The sequence below is a fragment of the Anneissia japonica genome, unplaced genomic scaffold (genome assembly GCF_011630105.1).
Source record: "Anneissia japonica isolate Jap-2015-1 unplaced genomic scaffold, ASM1163010v1 scaffold1203_len951721_cov167, whole genome shotgun sequence".
Lineage (NCBI taxonomy): Eukaryota > Metazoa > Echinodermata > Crinoidea > Comatulida > Comatulidae > Anneissia > Anneissia japonica.
Genome location: NW_022722325.1, coordinates 99,208 through 121,021, shown reverse-complemented (window position 1 = coordinate 121,021; position 21,814 = coordinate 99,208). Strand labels below are relative to the sequence as shown.

General features: G+C 34.1%; 1 protein-coding gene across 1 annotated transcript in view; it reads right to left on the bottom strand.

Annotated features, from left to right (window-relative positions):
- Window positions 1-21,405, bottom strand: part of LOC117111836 — a 26,283-nt gene extending 4,878 nt beyond the window's left edge. Inside the window, exons 1-25 of the mRNA XM_033254838.1 lie at window positions 21,245-21,405; window positions 20,788-20,924; window positions 20,051-20,178; window positions 19,422-19,619; window positions 17,994-18,214; window positions 16,587-16,702; window positions 14,913-15,037; window positions 14,258-14,458; window positions 13,622-13,833; window positions 12,537-12,655; window positions 12,126-12,263; window positions 11,744-11,847; window positions 11,183-11,371; window positions 10,569-10,786; window positions 9,370-9,503; window positions 9,086-9,219; window positions 8,402-8,596; window positions 7,600-7,811; window positions 7,132-7,262; window positions 6,645-6,778; window positions 5,484-5,678; window positions 3,656-3,858; window positions 3,218-3,336; window positions 2,557-2,678; window positions 951-1,145 (exon numbers count right to left, since the gene is read on the bottom strand). Coding sequence (XP_033110729.1) covers window positions 951-1,145; window positions 2,557-2,678; window positions 3,218-3,336; window positions 3,656-3,858; window positions 5,484-5,678; window positions 6,645-6,778; window positions 7,132-7,262; window positions 7,600-7,811; window positions 8,402-8,596; window positions 9,086-9,219; window positions 9,370-9,503; window positions 10,569-10,786; window positions 11,183-11,371; window positions 11,744-11,847; window positions 12,126-12,263; window positions 12,537-12,655; window positions 13,622-13,833; window positions 14,258-14,458; window positions 14,913-15,037; window positions 16,587-16,702; window positions 17,994-18,214; window positions 19,422-19,619; window positions 20,051-20,178; window positions 20,788-20,924; window positions 21,245-21,366 — 4,002 coding nt within the window. The 5' untranslated portion in view covers window positions 21,367-21,405. The remainder of the gene's footprint in view (window positions 1-950; window positions 1,146-2,556; window positions 2,679-3,217; window positions 3,337-3,655; window positions 3,859-5,483; window positions 5,679-6,644; window positions 6,779-7,131; window positions 7,263-7,599; window positions 7,812-8,401; window positions 8,597-9,085; window positions 9,220-9,369; window positions 9,504-10,568; window positions 10,787-11,182; window positions 11,372-11,743; window positions 11,848-12,125; window positions 12,264-12,536; window positions 12,656-13,621; window positions 13,834-14,257; window positions 14,459-14,912; window positions 15,038-16,586; window positions 16,703-17,993; window positions 18,215-19,421; window positions 19,620-20,050; window positions 20,179-20,787; window positions 20,925-21,244) is intronic.
- Between the last annotated feature and the right edge of the window lie 409 nt (window positions 21,406-21,814).

The window sequence follows — 21,814 nt, the reverse complement described above, 5'->3', positions numbered from 1 at the left end:
AGGCCATCGCCAATTTGCGTCAGCGTGATGATATTATCATCAAACCAGCTGATAAAGGCTCTGCCACTGTCGTAATGGACATTAAATTCTATGAAGAGGAGTCCTTAAGACAACTAAGCAAACCTCTTCACTATCGGAAGCTCACAGAGGACCCCACTCCGGAAATTTCTAAGGAAGTGGAAAAATCTGTATTAAAGATGGTTAAAAAAGGTTCCATCGATCCCAAAATTGGACCCCATCTCATCCAGGTCGATCTGGCACCAGGACGTTTCATANNACGGTCATTACCTTCAAATTCATGGCACAGCGATGGGCACCAAAATGGCTCCATCTTTTGCTAACTTATTTATGGGACAATTTGAGGCCAATTTCCTGTCGTACATTTTCGTACATGTAATTGTATGTTGTCATGGCGAGATAGATTATACTGACAAGTCGACATAATACATATTGTATGTTGTCATGGTGAGATAGATTATCTTGACAAGTCGACATAATAGAAGTTGTATGTTGTCATGGCAAGATAGGTTATCTTGACAAGTCGACATAATAAAAATTGTATGTTGTCATGGCGAGATAGATTATCTTGACAAGTCGACATAGTAAAAATTGTATGTTGTCATGGCGAGATAGATTATCTTGACAAGTCGACATAGTAAAAATTGTATGTTGTCATGTCGAGATCGTAATGCCACTAATAATACTTGTCTGTTTTTTTTATACAAAAATATTTATTCTATAATATCAAATCAACCAGTCATTCAGCTACATGTAGTTGTATGTCGACTTGTCAAGATAATCTATCTCGCCATGTCGACATGATATGTATATTATGTCGACTTGACAACATAATTATCTTGACAAGTCGTCAAGTCGAATGGCACTTAGGTGCTTCCGTAATAATATATACAGTACATGTAGAAAATAAATTGTGAACACTGTAAGCCTACCTCAAGTAGTTTATGGTATGTTGCCAATAGGTCTGTCCACTCTTTTTCTAGTAGAGTTAGGTTTTGAGAGCAAAGTGCAATTTGTAGTTCTGTTAGATTAACACCCTCAACGACATCGACTACCAAACTTTCGATAACCGCCACATCTGAGCAAATCTCTTTCAAAGGATCTTCATTCTCAAGAAGTGCCATAAACTTAAATAAAAAAAACACTTGAAAGAAAACGTTGCATTTGGGTTTGTTCACTTTGAAAAGTGAATCTAGCTCTGGTCATGCTATCACATTTTATGTAACACATTTGTGTGATGTGTCCATATGATGATGATGATGTCATGATTATGATATGCAAACATGACATTCATTTGTCAAATAAAATTATTTTGATAATATGGACAGAGCTTTATAGTATACCTATCAATTTATTTGATCGTAATGCCACTAATAATATTTGTCTGTTTTTTTTTTACAAAAATATTTATTCTATAATATCAAATCAACCAGTCATTCAGCTACATGTAGTTGTCTAGCGATGGAGAAATAATGATTGATTGATTGACCAATCAATCATCTAATAAACCTACCAACCACCAAACAACCAATTTAATAATAATAATAATAATAATAATAATAATAATAATAATAATAATAATAATAATAAGATTAACAACAACAACAATAGTAATAATAATAATAATAATAATAAAAATAAATACTGTACTTTTATATAACGCCGAATCCATCTAACATAAGACAATAAGGGCGCTTGATATGTTGACTAACCATTCAATCAACCATCAAAGTCACCAAATTTCAAATTCAAATTCAAATGTATTGTCCAAAAAGGAAATTACATTGAGAAAAAGTCATTGCTTAAGAATGACACAATTACAGTATCAAAAAAAAAAAAAAAAAAAATTGTATAATCCACAATTAATTCTTTTGTTTTTGATCCGTTTATATTTAAGTAGTTGTCTTTTCACCATTGAAAGAAATCTGTTACAGTATTAAAATAATTAAGACAACTGTCTTTAATGAGTCCAATACAATTAATCAATCAATCGATCTATTAAACAAGCAATCAGCCAGTCAATCAACTAGCAAGTTGGTCTGTCGTTTGGCCGCCAGTTTGGGTGTCTGGATTGGATTGGATTGGATTTATTCGGTGTAAACACCAAGGATAGCCCACGAAAGTCTAGAATAAGACTTATTTCCAGTGGGGTCCTTCTGGTGGTTATTGGACAGTACACCGGGAGACAATCCCCTACTCTGTTCTGAAAAGTGTATCGTCCTTTAACGTGCATATGGGCCATAAATGCACACCGGACCAACGACTTAAACGTCTCATCCGAAGGAAGATGCGCTATTGTAAATTGTATTTTAGCCCTCTAGCTGAAACACAAGTAGAGACAGCGATGGTAATTGAACCGGTGACCTAGAAATTTTCATGGTTCAGCGCACACACAGTGGCTACCACCAGATTAGCCGACAGAACCAAGCTGCTTTTTCGGCAGGGGGTAAATTTTTCAGTGAATGGGCCTCGTGAGAATGAGAGTGAGTGAGTTAGTCAACCTATCGGTAGTATTTGATACTTAATCAATAAACTTACAGCTTCCGTATTGATCTCCGTACCCAACTGCAGAGCAATTATTTCTGGGCTTAGGTCGAAGATGATCTCAAGATATTCTGCAGTTGCAGGTGGAAATATGTCATCAAATGTTAAGTTACGACCTGAAATCATAAGGAATGAAAAACGATTAAACAATGTTTTTGATTTAATTTTGGTTTATTTAGCAATCAGAGTAAAATACAGAAGCAATGCAAGACAAGGTAAATAATGTAATATACAAGTAAAAAAGAAGAAAACTTTTAACATTTTCAGAGATTATTAAATATTTAAAGACAAGATTATAATGTCAACAATGTGAAAAAAGTATAATAATAATCATTTGACCGATTTAAAATTCATTTAAAATAGACTTATAGCCAATTAAAAATTCACTTTTATAAAAAGAAAACTTGCAGAACAACAGACATACAACTTGCAACATGAGAAAACTTTAAGTACCTAATTATTCCAGAGGTGACTTTGAGGGAATTTTAAATTAGTTCAAAGATTTTTTTTTTGTTTTTTTTTTGTGATAAAGAGCATGTATATTTCATCAAGTTTTTTTAATATTTAAAAATAAACTCAATTAACATAAATGTACAACATAATTCAAATTCAAACTGATTTTTCAAAAGAAATATTTCAAGTGAAACTTTTGTACCTGGTAGGTCTTGAATCTCACCGTCTAGGTAAGCTATTATCTGCTGCGTAACCACCAACGCTCTCTCTATTGCTTCCCAGTCATCTAATTCCATAAGAGCATTTAGTAAACTCTGTAAACTAGAAGAATATATATAAAACTTCAACACAATACCTGAAATAAACTCATGCTGTTTTGTTAAAGGCAATATTCACTATACTATTTAATAATACAGAAAATAAATACATGTAGTGTTTCTAATCTCTGTCTTTTTAGTGTGTCATGATAGGCCTAATTGTTAACTTTTCAAAACATGCAGCAAACATAAAATGACAATGCATTAGTTTTATGTCGGTACTGGCTCTGTACTGTAGCTGCTGAGAGTATCCAGGGGCTAGCCAAAAGCTTCCAATTTCAAAACCAAAGAATTACCTTCCAATTTCAAAACCAATGAATTACCTTTCTAGATCTTTCTGCATGTTTTGCATGTCTTCTTGCTGGGTAAGCCTGGTAATCCATTGTTCATATACACTTGAAAGTTCTGTAAGTGTTGTTTCTAGCCATACCATATCAACGTCAAACTTTGATGGGTTCTTTACTAATTGCTGTATTGTTTCTGATAGCTCCAATGCCGTAGCAAAAAGGGCTGCCAGGTCTTCATCCTGTTTGAAGCGATTTACATACATATCATCAAAGGGAAGCTTATAACATATACATTCCAAGATTACAGGCAAATAATGTAAGCTTCTGTTAATGAAACTACTTTCCCGAACACTATTTTTTAATTGACTGCTAATAATTTACAGTAGAAAGTAAGCAAATAAAATATTCAATTTATTGTGCAAGTGCTTGAATCAATGCAGAATTATGCTGTGACGTATTGTTCTCGTTTGCGCGACACATTAAAAAAGTATCTTATATAATTTATATATATATATATAAGGTATATATATATAGTATAGTTTAAGACTTTGAAGTAGTTTAAGGTTTCTTTCACCTAAAAGTCGCAACTCCCTTACTTGAGCCAGCGTCGGTAGTAGCCGAGGCTTATCCAAGGTGGAAGATACTGGAACCAAAGATACTAGAAATACAAGATAGAGTTCTCGCATTGTAAAAATGAGGCGGAAGTCGTGCCCAACGTAGGCGGCGCCCTTCTTTTTAACCATACAAGTTTCCTATACTTCGTGCCCAACGTACAGGGCGCCCTTCTGTTGCTAAGTATATCCAGACGCAAAAGGCGCCCTTCCTTTTCCACTAATGGAGGAAAACTTTTTCACTAAGAGTGCGTCCGGCCATGCGATTCTGCGCTTTATTGTGGTTTTATTCTTTACTGATTCATGGTTATGCTTTAATTGTTTTGTGTATTATGTGGATAATAGCAACGTTTTCTACCGCCACCAAGGAGGTTATGTATTCACCAATGTCACTGTTTGGGTGTCTATTCCGCCACACGACACCACACCGACAATCAGCAGACGGCGCGCCGTCTCGGACTGTCGGTGTGGCTGTCTCTTATACACATCTAGAAGTTTTTTTAGATCCAGCTGTAGGGGGCGTCCCATTTTTCGTATTCCCACCATGCATTTCGGTGGAACACGGTGGAACACTTTTTTTGTGTGGAGAACTCTATCTTGTATTTCTAGTATCTTTGCTGGAACCCAGCAAACTCTGCGTACCTCTGCGTACACGGTTGTGGTGGAGACGCCGTCTCAACATCGGGAGTGCGCCTTGCTTTCCCTTTCATGTTCGCGGTTTGTTTTTGCCAAGTTCTTTCCAATCTGACTTCGGGTCTGTATGCTGTCAGCGCCTTTAGATGATTTTATTGCGGAATGCGCTCTACAAATATCCTACCATGTAGTTGGATTTGTATCGCATGTTTATACCGAAGTCTCAGAGCGCTCGTGGTGTGGACTAGCTCGTATAATAACTCGCTACTCCTCAAAGGGTCTCTTCGTGAAGTGTCTGAGCTACCCAATAAACCGGTACCAACGATCTATTGTTTGTCCACAACTGGGGCCGGCTGTAGGAACCAGTAGCCTACACCGGGGTAACCCCATATTCGTCTCGAAAGATGTACTGGATTCTTTAAAGTGCACAGGAGCCAAATTGTGTACACTGGCATACGGTTTTATATTCCTTATCCGATAAGAATTCTTCCACCACCAGAAACATAGGCGACCGTGCCGTCCAAACCAGCGCCGATAGGGTTGTAGGTTGCGGCGCCCCTGAATTAACCGCTCGGTCATTCGAATTCTATGAGCTGTTGGCTACCTAAAAACCGACTTACCTCATTGATTTCATCTGTTATACCAAAAACATGGAGTAGTTGATCTTGCAGCGCTGTTAAATTAATACTACAGATAGCTTGTTCAACCTCTCCAAGATCAGTCATGGATTCGGAGGGCAAGGTGAAATATACACTAAAGTCACCTTCCTCACAAATGACCGTGAATGGCTCCTCCATCATAAGCAGTTCGATAAACTAAGAAAGAAACTGATATTTAGACACGTACATACGTAGAGTTTTTAAAGTCAAAAATGTTTACCAGAATAAATCCTCTGGTAGTTGCAACTGCCATAAGCATGTTGAAACGGAGGCCATATAACAATTGCGTAAGTTTTATGAGCAGAATTAATAGTACGCATATTAATTCTTCACATGCTCTGTTAGAGGTATTTGTTTGTTTTTTAAGTCTGGCCTACCGATCTACAACATACACGTGGACCATTCCTTTAAGCTCTGGCAGTTGGATATTTAGTACTACAAAACGACAACCTAAGCGTAGGTGATGTGTGATTATGGGACGAGAAGGTGTATTGCACCGGACCTGGCCCTGTTCTGATTGTCACTCTGGAATAGTCAACTGAAACTACAAGATGGCTTAGGCCTATTGAATTTGGCCTACTTGAGGCTTAAAGCATAAGTGACCAACAAATAAAAAAAAAAGACTTTTTAATATACTCTTAATCTGCACATTATAAGTCTTAAAATAATGGGTCATTTTCTAGAATCGAATTCAATATTGCCAAAGTTAAGAGTAAATGTATTAAGGCTTCTCAGGTATACAATACTGCAACATTCTTATGCTAATTAGTCATTTAACGTCTGGCGACAGTACGCTGGTTCTTAGATGGCAAGTCTCATTTTGGTAAAATCAAAATCTGGGAAGGGTCTGATATCCAGATATCCAACTTCCAGGTACAAATAATTGTGTATTTTTATGCCTAATGTAGTTAAAAAAATGTACATACTTTAAAAATTATTAACCTATTATATGTTATTTCCTTCATTTTGTGTTTTTATGCATCTATGAAAACAGTTAATTTCAATTGAAACATTAGTAATGAAAATAGATATGATTTTGTTACTTCGCAGGGGCAGCGCATGAGTGTTTAGATGTATGTTTTCAGAAATAATAAATGAAGTATTTTTATTTTATCACATTACCTTATCTGAAGATATAGTCAGACTTAAGAAAACATCAATGATCTCGGGAAGAATGTCTGCAAGTTCGAGAAAGTCTCTGATCTCCGATTCGTCTACAAACAGCGATTCGAGTTTTGGAAGATCAATAGTGGTTCCTATTTAAATAAAAATAAGATAATACAAGTATAGGATGGCTACATTTCTATAATGCAAACATTTTAAACAATAACGATAGTGAACATTCGATCCATTTTCCAATTCATTCCTGAAGCCATTATATAGAAAACTGTGATTAGCTTATCTGTTGTTTCATGTTTACATTTAACATGTGTTAGAAATTGTATTACCTCAGCCCAACCATGGTGGGGTTGAGGTGATATATAGATCTTCCACCTACGAAAGCACCTCCGGACCCCCTCTATTTTGAATTTCTGGATCCGCCACAAAATTGAAAAAAAAAAAAACGCCAATAGATAGGCCGTTTATTATAACATGAAAGATAAATTACCATTAAGCTTAACGAGCTGTTGATTTAATACGGTATTGACATGAACAGCAACACTCAAATAATTGTGGAACTCCTTATACCAAGATTCGTTAGAAAACAGCATAGTAAGTTGCCCGGCCATTTGTTCAGTGCTGAAAAAGAATAAGATTACTACAATTACCAAACTATATACTGATGATGGATTATAAATAATAATAATAATAATAATAATAATAATAATAATAATAATAATAATAATAATAATAATAAATAATAATAATAATAATAATAATAATAATAATAATAGTAATAATGTTGTTATTGTTATTTTATTCTGTTCAATGTTATGAATGTATTATGCAATAAAGAAATAAATTTAAAAAAAGAAATAATAATATAATAATAATAATAATAATAATTATAATAATTATTAATAATAATTAATAAAAAATACAAATCATAAAATTATTTGTATAGGAAAACGCTTACTCTAGAGCATTTGTCGAAATTTCTTCAAGCCAATTTTCAGCCACAGTTGTTAGTTTTGCCTGTGTTGTTTCAAGCCATTCCTCATCCAGAGTTATACGGGGAGGATTTGAAAATAATTCTGCATATGCTGCATTTGACTGCTCTTGGATCAGCAATGTTTCTGTCAAGTTGTACGGCGGGGGTACTATACTTGTGTTCATCATGAGAAATATCTGTATAATAAATATAAAGTGATTTAATATTTGTGCTGTATTTGATATGTATTACCTTATTTATTCAAATAAACGCCCCGCTTTGAATAAACACCCCATCCAGAACTTAATCTGGAATAAACGCCTCCTTGGATTAAACGCTCATAGATGGGCGTTTATTTTTGTATCGAATAAACGGCCACTAAATGACTGTAAACAAAACTAATGGAAGCAACATCATTTTAATAATGTTTTACACCAATAGAATCACATATTTTTTTGTTTTCAAATAGGTTGGAATCAATAAGTCTTTATCTTCACGCGGTAACACATTTTGACGGTAATTGTGTGTCGTAGTTATCCATTTACAATGCAATTAAGGGGCGTTTATATACGTATCCATATTACACCAAATTAAATAAACGCCTCCCTCGAATAAACGCTCCTCAAAAACTCTTCTCAACAATAAACGCCCAGGGCGTCTAATAGAATAAATACGGTATATCATCAGCTTGGCCTCAAAGCTCAGGTCTTGGATTCAAATCCTTATCTAGCGAGGAACATAATCTATATTCGCAGTTTGTTATATTAAAATGTAATCACAAACTTACCTGGTGCATTATCTCATCCAGGTTAACTATTTCTGCTAGTTCTGTTATGATTAGGGAAACATCAATTGCACATAACTGTTGTTCTACCGCATGAACGTTTGTCGTTGACAGATCGGATAGTGCAAAATAGCTGCTAAAGTTACCTGTCTCGCATAGATGATGAAATGGAAATGGTGTTGAAAGGAACGTCACCATCTAATAATTAAATTTTCGTAAAATTATTATTATAATATTAAATATACATGACATATTCTTAATATGAATAATATATTATATTCATAATATTCTTCATTATGTTTAGTGAAACACAATATATAATACAAGACAAACAACGTTATATAGGCTTACAAATGAATCATACACATAATGATGATAACATTTTACGGTCCGCAGACGATTAATAATGGAAATTCAATGGGACAAGTTTTTTTTTCTTGACCCAAATGATGGTCCTGTTCCTTTACATATATGTTATTTGTTATCTTGACCATTGCTGAATAAATGCTATATTGACTTAACTTGATTTTAGAACAGCATATGATATAAAAATACCTGATATTTCATACATTTACTAGGTTTTATAACTTGTAGGTCCACATTGATATTGTACAATGGAATGATAAAGTGTGTAACATAATAGTGTCCTAATATTATAGTGACGGACATGTTTAATAGTATACATACTTTAGCGGGATCCATTGTTAAACTGAGTAGAAGATCAGCGACTTCCGGTACAATGTAAGTCACTTTTATTAACTTTCGAGTTTCAGTTGCATTAACAAGAATGCCTTCCAATGTTGGGATACGGATTTCAAGTCCTGTAATGTATGAAAAATGTATTTTTCGTAAGAATGAAGATAAGTTGGTGTTTCCGGATTGATTTTTATAACACATGAAACGAGGCAGATGTCATATTCATAATGAATAACGTATGAGAATTAGGCCTATTTAAGCTACTACAAACCTACCATACAGCATTCGAATGAACTTAATTTGGAGTGACGTCATGTAATTGTTGTAATGGAGATTTCTCAGTGTAGCATAATATAAGCTGGTGTGGTTGCCGATAAATATTGCAATCAGTTCCTCGATATTAAACATACTGTATGATGGAGAATGGGAAATATTCACAAATTTATATCGATAGTAAAATTAAATAAATATGATAAACTAGTGGCATCAAAACATGAGTAATGTAAAGCCCTTTATTTTTACGATTTTACTATTTGAAATATTTCGCGGCCTTTTACAATTTCCTGTCTTTTTTAACATGATGAAGAAACCTACAATTATGTGTTATGATTTACATAATCTATTGGATCGATATAAGTAATTGTAGGCACGCACGCACACGTTGAATAATAAACTTTATACTTAGGCCCAAAACTAGTTAAAATACGATATACGTAATCATACAATTAAGACAAATTTCCCACACCCGGACACCAAATAATATAAACGAGGAGTAATGGGTAAATAAAACTTGGTTTTGTGTTGCAACGTATCCATTCGTTAATTTTTTTTAAAGAGAAGCCAATCTAATAGTGACCTTAGAACGGTCGCCAAAAGGACATACATCGAATTTAAATTGAAAAAGGTTGAAATTATGTTAATTATAGACACAATGTATACTTTGACTAGCCTAGTTTTCCGCTAGCAGGAGTCAAAGGGGGAAAATGACCCCCCCGTCGGAGACAGCAAGGTCGTCGGGGAAAATCAAATCTCGAGGGCATTACTAAGCAGTAAAATTTTAGGGATTAAAAAGTGGTAGCGCCAGGTCTTATTCGATAGGAAGCTGGTACCTCCGACAGGCGGATTAGTACGCTCCGACAGGGGGACTAGTACACCCGACATTTGAACTTGCATGATTTTCTATCAACTTTTTTTTTTCTAATAAAGAATTCCATAATTCCACAAAATAATATTATTTTTAATACAAAATTTCACCGACAAGTTTTTCTTCCCCGACCGGGAGGCAGTGGGGGAGGGTGATATGCTTCCCCGACGCTTCGGTTCCAACGTTCGGGTGTGGACTCCCTTGTCGGAGAGCTTGGACCCAACTTGTTCGAAGTGGAGTTTCGAAGTAAAGCAAGAAATCAAGTTGTCTTTACCCAGTACAACTCGTTTGTATTATTCGGTGGTAAGTGTTTCTCTGTATTACACGTACCTCATCATATTTGTCGGATCGTATTCTGGCACCGTATACACCAAAATTAAATCCAGTAATTCGTTAAGTGTCAAATTGTATCGGCTTTCGATTTCTGTAAGTATTTCAGGATAAATCAGTAGATTTCCCACAAGCATTTCACAGCCATGCACAAATTCTTCAAAGGAGATGCGCTCTCCACTATAGTTTGATGGCATTTCAAGGAAGAGATTTTCAATCTGATTAAATAAAAAAAATGTCTTATCAAAACAATAATAGATGAGACCAAATGATAAAATATCTTATAAAATGATGATGGTTGTAAACAGGCCTCTTACAACAATCCAGTCACTTAAAATAAAGAAAATACAACAGAACATGAGCACATAGCATGAACACTTTCCACGGTAAAGAGGAAATCCCACATGCATTAAATATACTTTTTTAGATTAGATGGTATCTATCCCGATATACCAATTTTCTAGTTGCAGAATACAGGATAAGGGTAGAGTTAAACAACTAAGTTTAAATCTTTTACATTGCAAAGTACCGCATAGACCTATAGAAAATAGAATAAACTGAAATTGGTAACTTTTATAAAAACAATACAAGTGTAATTTAATAAGCCTGCATACCGTCATTATGAAGTGTTCAACATTGAATTCTCTTGAGGCTTCCAGAAGTAAAGTAGTTATGTTGACGTCACAAATTGTGTTCAGATCAGTAGCGAGATCAGCGGATGCTGAAGGGCCGAAAGCCGCTACAATAGCAGAGGAGTTGCACACGAACGCATCAAACCGCAGACTTACAATCTCCCGCATTATCTTAAAAATAATAAAAATAATTAAAAATAATTAATGATAATGATAATAGGAATGATATATATAATAAAATAAAAATAAAAAGACAATAAAATCACCATCGTTGATAAATTATGTCCATTAGTCTCTACAAAACTCACATAATCATGAACAAAAACATTAACAACAACAAAATTATCAACAATTATATACGAAAATAATAATAATAATAATAATAATAATAATAATAATAATAATAATAATAATAATAATAATAATAATAATAATCAATGATAACATTAAAAAATGTTAATAAAACTACTACTACTAATAACATGAATATTATTATATTTAAAAATAATACTGTAAAGTAACAACAATATACATAAAGCTTACCCTATTCAGATCATCTGAAGTCAGACTACCGTTTTTTTGAAGGAATGATAGTTCATCTAACAGTCCGAAAACGCCGTCAATAAACTTTCGGAGTTCAGGAGATTCTTTTAAAGAGAAAGTAAATGAGTAAACATTTCACAACGGTTTTAAATCCTTATTTGGCAAAAAAGAAAAAAAAGAAAAAAAAAGCATCTACTCGTTTATCAAATCCAGTAAATAGGGTTATTGCTCCAATTATCATAATGGTCGGCATTTATGCTTCCTATATTACCCAGACCATTGAAATCATGACAAACATAACAAAGGGCATCCTCCTTTGCTTAAGAAACGAATTAAATTAATTTATGGATGTCAAGCAAAAAAGATTATTAAACTGGAATACCTTCATCAATGCATGATGTACCGCATCCATTTGGGCAACAAATACGTCCCGTCGCACACTCTTTGTGCGTTTCACACTCTGTTTCACATGTTTCAACTGTATCAGAATCGACCTCAGGGCAAGCATCGGACAATTGTTCTAGTTCACAAGTGAAAACAGTTAATATTACAAATAATGCAATGATTAAATTTAAGCTACAACAATTGTAAAATTTAGCCAGACATTCGGGAAATTTAGCAGTTTTTATGAAGGTGATTTAGTATTTTGCTTTACATGTTATACATTATTCGATTAATTGGTTGACAGATCGGTCTGCATTTGGTCTGTTGGTTAGTAGGCCCGAACATTTCCCACCTATAACATATTTCTAGATGCTTAGTATTCTGTTTTAAATTTTTGAAAAAAAAATACCTCTCAGAACATTGATCATATCATTCAAATTGACGATGATTGAATTTAAGTTGTAAACAAACTCTGGATCGATTTGATAAAAGCTACTGTTCAGCCCGGTTGTCCAACTTCCATTCAAACTATACGAAGAGAAGAGACGGCTGTTTATCGCTGATATTGTGTCCACATTGATAGTAAATATTTTAGTTATTTTAACTAGCCAGGGTTGCTTAACACTGGCGGTATAAGCAATGTGTGTTGAGCTGGACCAAGGAGATATCTGAGTTCCTAATACTGTCCTGCTCCTCTCCCTATTTTTGAATATCCATTTAAAAAGTTGATACATAAAGCTTGTATGTTAAGTTATGACATACCTTTCACAACACACAACACAGTACTTTGGAAAAAATAACAGAGGGTCTGGGATGTACTGCCAAACCTCCCAGGAGTGGCGCTGCATTTAGGCACTACCGGTCCTTGTGGGAGGGGCACACCAAATTTCTTATAACTCAAATAGGACCAAAATAACCAGTGGCGGATTCAAGGGGCGGGGGGCGGGCAACCAGCCTACCCATCCCACCCCTAAATTGTTCGTAATTTAACAAAAAGAGAGATAATTAAAATTATATTCAAATATCAAGTATGAGAGTGCGATTTACCTTCATATAGAGGTGCCATATTAATCACAAATGTTCATACCTCAGCCCATCCATGGGGGGACTGAGGTGGTATAGATCCTCCATCTGTGAAAGTACCTCCCTATGCCCCTCTATTTTGAATTTCTGTATCCGCCACTGATAACTTTAGACCTACTATACTTTACTTTGATAATACTAACATCAATAATAATATTAATTATGATGATCATAATGAGAATAATCATAATGCAATAATAATAATAATAATAATTATTATTATTATTATTATTATTATACAACAATCACATTAATATTGTATTTACGTTTGATTTAATAACTATGAGAAAACTTGCTAATTATACAAACATTTATGTCTAGATGTAAATCCCTTAAATTGTCGATATCTATATTTTAGTCTGAATACTATGAAACCAGCAAATGAATTAGTCTAGTCAAAAAGTAACACACCTTTGTTCTTTAAACCAATCATGAGTTGATTTGTTAGTAAATAATATTTCGATAAACGTTTGCACTATATCGTCGTCCATCATTGATTTCATTGATTTGAGGTCAACACCGAATATCTCGGGAAGATCAGAACGTTCAGTAAAGTTGAATAAGCTACGTAGAATTATTCCCCAGTCAAGGCCATCTTCCATATTTGACAAATATTCCTTGGTCTATAAAATAATAACAAAAACGGTAATATATTGGAGATTATAATTAAATATATACATTTGAAATACATTTTTGTCTGTACGCTTGTCATCGAATATTTGTTAGTATACATTTTACATTAATCCTAGGCCTACTACTTTGTAACTTATCATACAATCACCATACATTCTAATGTTATGTGTGGCAAATAAAACAATCGGTTACATATTAATTAAATGTTTAAAAATATTATTTGTTAAAAGAGAATTATATATTAATTTTGACTACTTGAGATTCTGAAAATAGATAACATATGGTACTATTTTGAAATCACAGAAAAGGTATTTACAAATCTAATTATCAGTTACCGAATGTTAAACCAATAACCAAAATAATATACTTATAAAATTTGTGTATTGTAAAACAATCTCAATAAATGATATCTACCTCTTTTGCAATGAGTACTGCATCCATTCCTGAAATAAGATCTTGCCAAAATTGAGTGACGTTAGCCCTACAAAAATCTTGTTGAATCCATGTAACGTTCACTTTTGGATCAAACTCTAGGAAATCTGTAAGGCTTAAACTACCATTGCAAAAACTCTGTGACGTAAGCCAACTGCCGTCTTTTTCAATTAACTCTAGTAGCTATAGACAGAATGAATAATTATTACAAGATAATATTAGAAGGTTTGTAATAATATAGAGTTGAACCATAACCAGTAAAAACTTGACCAATATACCTTTCCCCCTTTTTTTTTTCGAGCAACTCTAGTAGTTGTAGAAACAGAAATGCATGCTAAAAGAAAATATTTGACAAAGTGTGTTGGGTTCAATTGTAACCCGTCAAAACATGACCAATATGTCTATCACCTTCTTCCATGTAAGCACAAATATGGAACCAGATAGTCTGACATTTTAACTCATTAGAATTAGAACAGGTATAATCATCATTCAGTCTAGTTATGAAATTAATTTAAAGAATATAACGTAACTCACATAGTATTGTTCATGCATAATGTAATAGTGTATCCAAATCAACGGTTTCGTGCAGAATTATTGAATGAAAAAATTGCTAAAAAAAAAACTAACAATTACTTACCGAATGAAGATTTATCGATGCGTTCATAAAGGCTTGTAAAACATGATGTGCTTCGCCAAAGTGTTCTTCTAGGATTGTCTTTAACCTATTTTCTCTAAATAGATCTTCCAATTCTGTAGTGTTTCCTTTTTTTAGAAAACATGTAACATTAATTATATTTATAAGTCAATCGTGACGCCATCACTGCAACTTCCAATGTTAATTGCCTATTCCCCACCGTTCAATAATTTTTCAATTAATGGACGCTTAGATTGATTTTTTTTAGGTTCGTGTGCAAAAAAAATTCCTCATTAATTTTTATCGTCACCGCGAAGACATCGTACACCGCGATGAAAAATGTAATTGAAAATTACTTTCGTAAAACAAGCTTAATTAGAACCCCAAGAAAGTTACTTCAAATTCAATATTAAGTGTGAACAATTAAGGAATTCATTGAATAAATGGACCCTCATAAACACAACAAACTGAACGTTTAATAGGAATATTCTAGACCTATTTTAAAGACTCAAGGAACAAACTTAGATGTAGGCCTACGGCCAGGAAGGAGGCCGCCTAGGCCTCCTTCTACTACAGGCCGTATCCTAGCCTAGTTATGAAATCATCGCAGGATTTTACCTGTCTGCATGCACCGACTAAGAATTTCAGTGACTGTATTCTCTCTCGAATGCTGAAACGTTTGTTTCTTTGAGGAAAGCCTATCAAATTAGCATTCCAAGCAAGTTCATTCTAACACAGTACAAATTACAATGGTTATTCATCGTATCCTACTGTTCTGCTGATGTAGCTAATTAAACGCGTACTGCATGAGCAAATATCAGCATACCCACAGCTAAATATAAATATGCACACGTATACTGATCATATCACTACAGCAACCGATGACTGCTACAACAGTTGGTTATCAGAAACTAAAATTAAAAGACGGCGATTGACTTATAAAACAATTAGTAGAGCATGCATCTTACACTAATGGAAAATTATTATACTTAGGTTAGATTTAATGCATTCAAAAATGTAACCTTCGTATAATAATTTTCCTATAGTGTACTATGAGGAGTTCTACTAATTATTGCTCATTAGTTTCAGGTGAAATGCTAATATCATATTATAGATAAGCACTGCTTTTAAAGTGTATGGGGTGAAACGGTAAAACGTTGCTTCCAACTGTATGAATGGGTAAAAATACATTGCCTACACCGTCGAACAATCATGGTGTACCACTGTGTATGTATCCGTTAAGCTTATAATAGGAATAATGTTCCTTGAAAATTAGGTAGCCTTTTTTATATAGATAGGCCTATCGTATGAAGTCAGAAATGAAAAGTCAGTCTAACTGTACTTAAGCCAAATAACATCACAACACAATTTTAGATGGGGAGGGGCGGTTTTTTTGTTGTTTTTAATTCTACAATCAGTAATCAAATAAAATGTGTTAGAATTAATCATTTTCAATAGGCCTACAATAAATATTACACCAAGTTGGTGAAATTATTGTTAATTCACTTAAAATATGTATATACTTATTTTGATTAGAATTTCTTGGACAATATTCATTTTTTTTAATAAAAAAAAAATTCCCGCCTCTAAATTTTTATTTTGCTTGAAAATTCAGGTGGGGGTGGTGACGCTAAACAAGTATATATTTGTTTGCCTATCAATACAGTTTCCACCTACTTTTTTCTTCGTTTTCATATACAAAATCCAGCATAGACATGACACTATCTTTAAGATCCAGCCACCAACCTTCATCGCCGAACCATCTATCCATCAGCGTAACGGAACGCATCATTCTGAAATTGATTTTGGCATTAAAGCAATTTATAAACTGATGATTTTAAGTCTTATTTTTATATAGAATACGTACAGACCTACTTGCTAGTAGGTGAATTGAGACATTTTTTATTTTATTTTTTAAGTGATAGTTCTTACGATTTGAGGCTGTAATTTCTGCTCTAGCCATCCTTGCTTTTAAATGTTTGATATGAATGTTATGGAGTTCCAGTTCAAAGTTTTGATGAGCTGTTTAAATTTTAACCATAAGCCAAACTATGACGTAAATTTGTCACTCGTCACTTTAATAATAGGGAGCTTTCGACTGCACGATGCGGTAGGGCCACTGATCTCTACTATAAAAGCTGGATTGCTCATCGGCCAATCCTGGTACAGAAAAAAGTGAGGCCTCCGACGCCATGTTGGAGATCCTAAGTGACGTACCAGTTTAGAAAAGTTTCTTTTGGCGTTTGTTTAAATTATAGTTAAAAATAACGATTCTTGCAATACTTTTCAATAATAAATTTAAATTTAACGTAGGATTTTTTTTTTTCAAACCATCTAACCACTAGACGCGACTGTTTATGCAGTTTTCAAAAGCGCGAGCGAAGTCGCGTTGTTTTAGTGACGTCGATCCCTAACAACGCAAATAACTTCGCTGGTGCATAAAAAGTCACATCAACAAATAAATGATAATAATCATTACAGTACTTTAAATTCAAATTTATTATTAAAAAGTTTTGCAAGAATCGTAACAATAATTTAAACAAATGCCAAAAGAAACTTGTCTAAAATAATACGTCACTTAGGACTCCCAACATGGCGTCGGTGGCCTACCTTACTAAAACCAGCCGATGAGCCGTCACTTAGGCCTCCCAACATGGCGTCGGTGGCCTACCTTACTAAAACCAGCCAATGCGCAATCCAGCTATTATAGTAGAGATCAGTGGGTAGGGAGTAGAACGCAATGACGTCAATAAAAAGTCATATGCGCATGCGAGAACGTTAAGTTCTTCTCGTCGAGTGGATTCTAGGACGCAATTTGGTCAAATCTACCTTGTGCAGAAAAAGTTGGACGTTTACGCATGTGTGAAATCCGTCCTAGAGTCGCGTAGTCGCGCATATCGAAAGTTCCCTAATGCCGCGTTCCAGTACACCCGTATGTGAAAACAATGAAAAGTATAGTGAAAACTGTGGAACGCAGTTACTGATTTTAATGGCAATCGTAACGACGTGCCATAATGTTCACAGGTGTACTGGAAAGTTGCATAATATCAAACTCTGCATCCCGTCTCCACAGATTTCACTTACGTCTCGTAGTTGACTTCAAATTCACCACTTTGAATGTCTTCAACGACTTTCATAACGTCTCGTACCGCAATTAACATATCATATGAAGCCGACGCCTCTTTGATAAACACCTGAAGTTCAGGAAAAGCATCCAGGTTTTCTAAAACATTAATGGCGTCCTCAATGGCAGCGATCCAATCGTACCAATCGTTGCCTGAGACTGCTGACGTGAATCTTGCAAACTATTGGAACGTAATGAATAAAGGCAATGTATACATACACTTTTTCTATTCGTAAACTATTTAAAACTTTTAAAAATCTAATTAAACATTGAATAGTTCATTTAAATGGATCGAACACCCAAGCTATAGATTTCCAATGATACACAGATCGAAATGCTAATTTACATAATTAGTTTTTATTCCAAATTCTTTAAATTTGTTGATTGACATTATGGAATGCTCTTCCTATTGAAAACAAAACCTCATCTTATGTCAGTATCTTAAAGAAAAAAATAAAAAGTTTTTTGAAATAAAAGCAAATTTTTTTTCTTTAATTTTATTATTCTTTCATAATCATTAATTAACCTTATAGTCAATGTGAACCAGGGGTGGCGCCAGCGGGGGGACCAGGCCCCTCCCCACTCCCTGTCGGGGAGAAAAAGCACAATTCGTCAGGGAGAAAAAAATATAAGGCCTATATGTAGACTCTAAAATCGATTAAATAAGCCTTTGAAACCCCTAAATTGTCGCAATTTTAGGGGGCCTTGCCCCAGGACCACTTTCGGGAACTTTTAATCGAAGCTCCACCACGCCCACTTTGCTTTCGTTGGGGAAATCTGACACCTCGTCGGGGGCACCGGCTCCCCCTCGTCGGAGGAACCGCCCCCCCCCCCTCGTCGGGGACTTCGGCGCCACCCCTGATGTGAACTTTAAGTAAATACCATTGTCATAGCGCCACTGAACATTGCATTCTTCCGTGGATATTGGCGATATATAAATCCTTGTTGATTGATTGATTGATTGATTGATTGATTGATTGATAGAAGACAATTTTATAAGGGTCTATGTATCACAATACTATAATACTAATACTCAATTCCTTAATTAGTGAGGACATATTTTGTTTAACCTCAGACCTTAAGACTAACAAAGGCATGATTATCTTTTTACTTATTAATATCATTCATCAACTTATAGGCCTTAAGTAGTTTAATTTTATTATCTTGATATTTTTTATGCGTCTGTTAATAGCAAACCTAAAAGGCCTATTTTCTATTTTTGTTTTGTTAGCTTTTGGAAGCTTAAAAATTTAATTAATTTTTTTGAAAGCTACATAAGTATAAGTATAGCTTTAATAACAGAACAGTGCCTGTACATTAATTGTTATCAAAACAGATTGTCCCAATTATTCCCTATGATTTGAACGAAAAACCAGCAGTTTACACACCTGTAAAAGGAGGTATTCTATGTTCAGCTGTTCCTGAAACTCTCCAATGATAGCTGGGATTGATGTGACGTTGATTCTACAAAGTTCCTTGGAAATTTGTCTAGGATCAGACCCGTATGGGAAACTCAGGTATTTCATCAATTCCGTCTCATTGCACGTGATGCGATAAAAATCGACGTATCCCGTCAGTTCCAATAACTATATTTATAGAAAAAAAAAATTATTCTTTTAATTAATAATAATTAATACTTTTGGAATACACTTTATAGTGTACACAAATTAATACTATGCCTCTACATAGTGCTGACTATGATTAGGGTGAAATTGTTGAGGTTTACATTGTATGTGCAAAGAGTGTTCTCATAGCAACAGTGTATTGACTGTGTACGTGTGGACGGATAAATTCTACCGAGTAAATATATCTGGTAGATTTTTGTTTTACAAATTTGGGTTCACTTGTACATTAATTATGTACGCTAATACCGTTTTACGCTCTCCTTTGTTAATCTAGTTAAGTTTCAGTTTGATTAAACATGACTGTCAAAGGTTTCGACTTTGAAAATGATGAGGAGGCGATTTTGTAGACGATGTGGTTATGTGGTTATGGTTATTTCTGACTCTGAGTTTACCTGATTGATGTTGATACTGGAATTTAAAAATGCATCTACTACATCCGGGTCAAGTTCTATTACATTTTCTAAAAACCATGCCACGTGTGATTCGTTCTTGAATAAATCTCCAACTCTGTAGTCAATATCTAAATTAGCAATAATGTAAGTAAAATTTAACACAGTTTAGACACAATTATGATATAAGAAAGTCCCTATAAGACCGTCGTATTGATTAATCTATCGAAAGGTAAATAATATTATTATTAATAATGATAAGGATGATGATAATGATGATGTCTTAAAGGAAATCATATTGATGATAATGCAAATGATAACTGCAATGATAATGATAACTATATTAAAATGATAATCATAATCATAAATGGGCTGTTAATGATAATGATACCGATGATGGTGATGCTGAATCTGGTATGGCAATGGTGGTGAAAAAGGAAAAGGTGACGACGATGATGATAATGAATCATGATGAAATATTGATGATGATTAGAAGTAAAGACATTGATGATAACGAAAAAAGGAAGACGAAGACGACGACAATGACAATGACATAAACGACGACGATGAGGACGATGATAATGAACATGATGATGATAATTACAAAAAACACATCCTAACACGTTTTTTGTGTACTTGACCAAGGCAATGATATCTCATCAAATGACTATAGATAATGTAAAAATTGATATTAAATAACAATAGAATATCAAAAGAAGACTGTTTATTCATAGGCCTACCTGTGATGTTTATGCCTGCTTCAAGGGCGTTTGCTAGGCCCATCAGTGTGTCTATGCTCCCAGATATATCATTTAAAGAATCCGTGACATTCTCGTTACTGAGAATCGGCTCAAGCGTATCGAATACTTGAGAGACACTGTAACAAAATGTTTTTGATACGAATTGAAATTAATATTTAAATGCTTGATATTTTTTCTCTCTCTTTCGTGGCGTAAGCACCACCTTTATTCAATGAATCTTCATTAAATACAGTATACTATTTCTTTTTATTTTAAAGTTTTTTTTTCCAAGTTCTTTTCATTATATTTGTGTTTTATTTATACCAGTTTCTTACCTTTGCAAATTTTATTTTTTTTATATTTCAGTATAATTCTATGACAATACTACTACTATCAAATTATTATTTTTTTATAATCTTTTTTAACAACAAAAAACATCAATAATAGTTTAAATTACCTTGCTCCTGCATAGCTAGGAACAGCATTGCTTTCTATAGTGCTACTGTTTCCTGGAATACAAGCCGTCTCAAGATCACACAAATACGACTGCATGAAGTTTACTGCTCCACTACTTGGCATTGCCTTTGCATTGTAGTAGCCTGAAGGGTAAAGTCAGTAAAATTAGGACACATTTTCTAAAGACCATACTGTTTTTTTTTTTAGGTGAAATGTAGGTATAACAACAGTATAGACACAAATAGCAACAGCAACAACAACAACAACAATATTTTAAAGAAGTTTATCGTTTACGAGGCAAAATATTACACGCACAAAAAAGTTTGACAACAAAGAAGGCGAGCATTGCTGAAGTAAATCGACATCTGCATAGACCCGATCATTGATATCAGGGAAAAGTTTAAACACGTGGAATTATTGCCTGAAGAATATATGTGTAAGTGTGTCTGTGTGTATCAGAATAAAAGCCCATGTATACCTACCGGTATATCTTACAAACAAATGAAACAGATTAAAAATTGAAACGATTGAATACGTTGACAGAGGCCTAAGACACATAAAGTTATATATA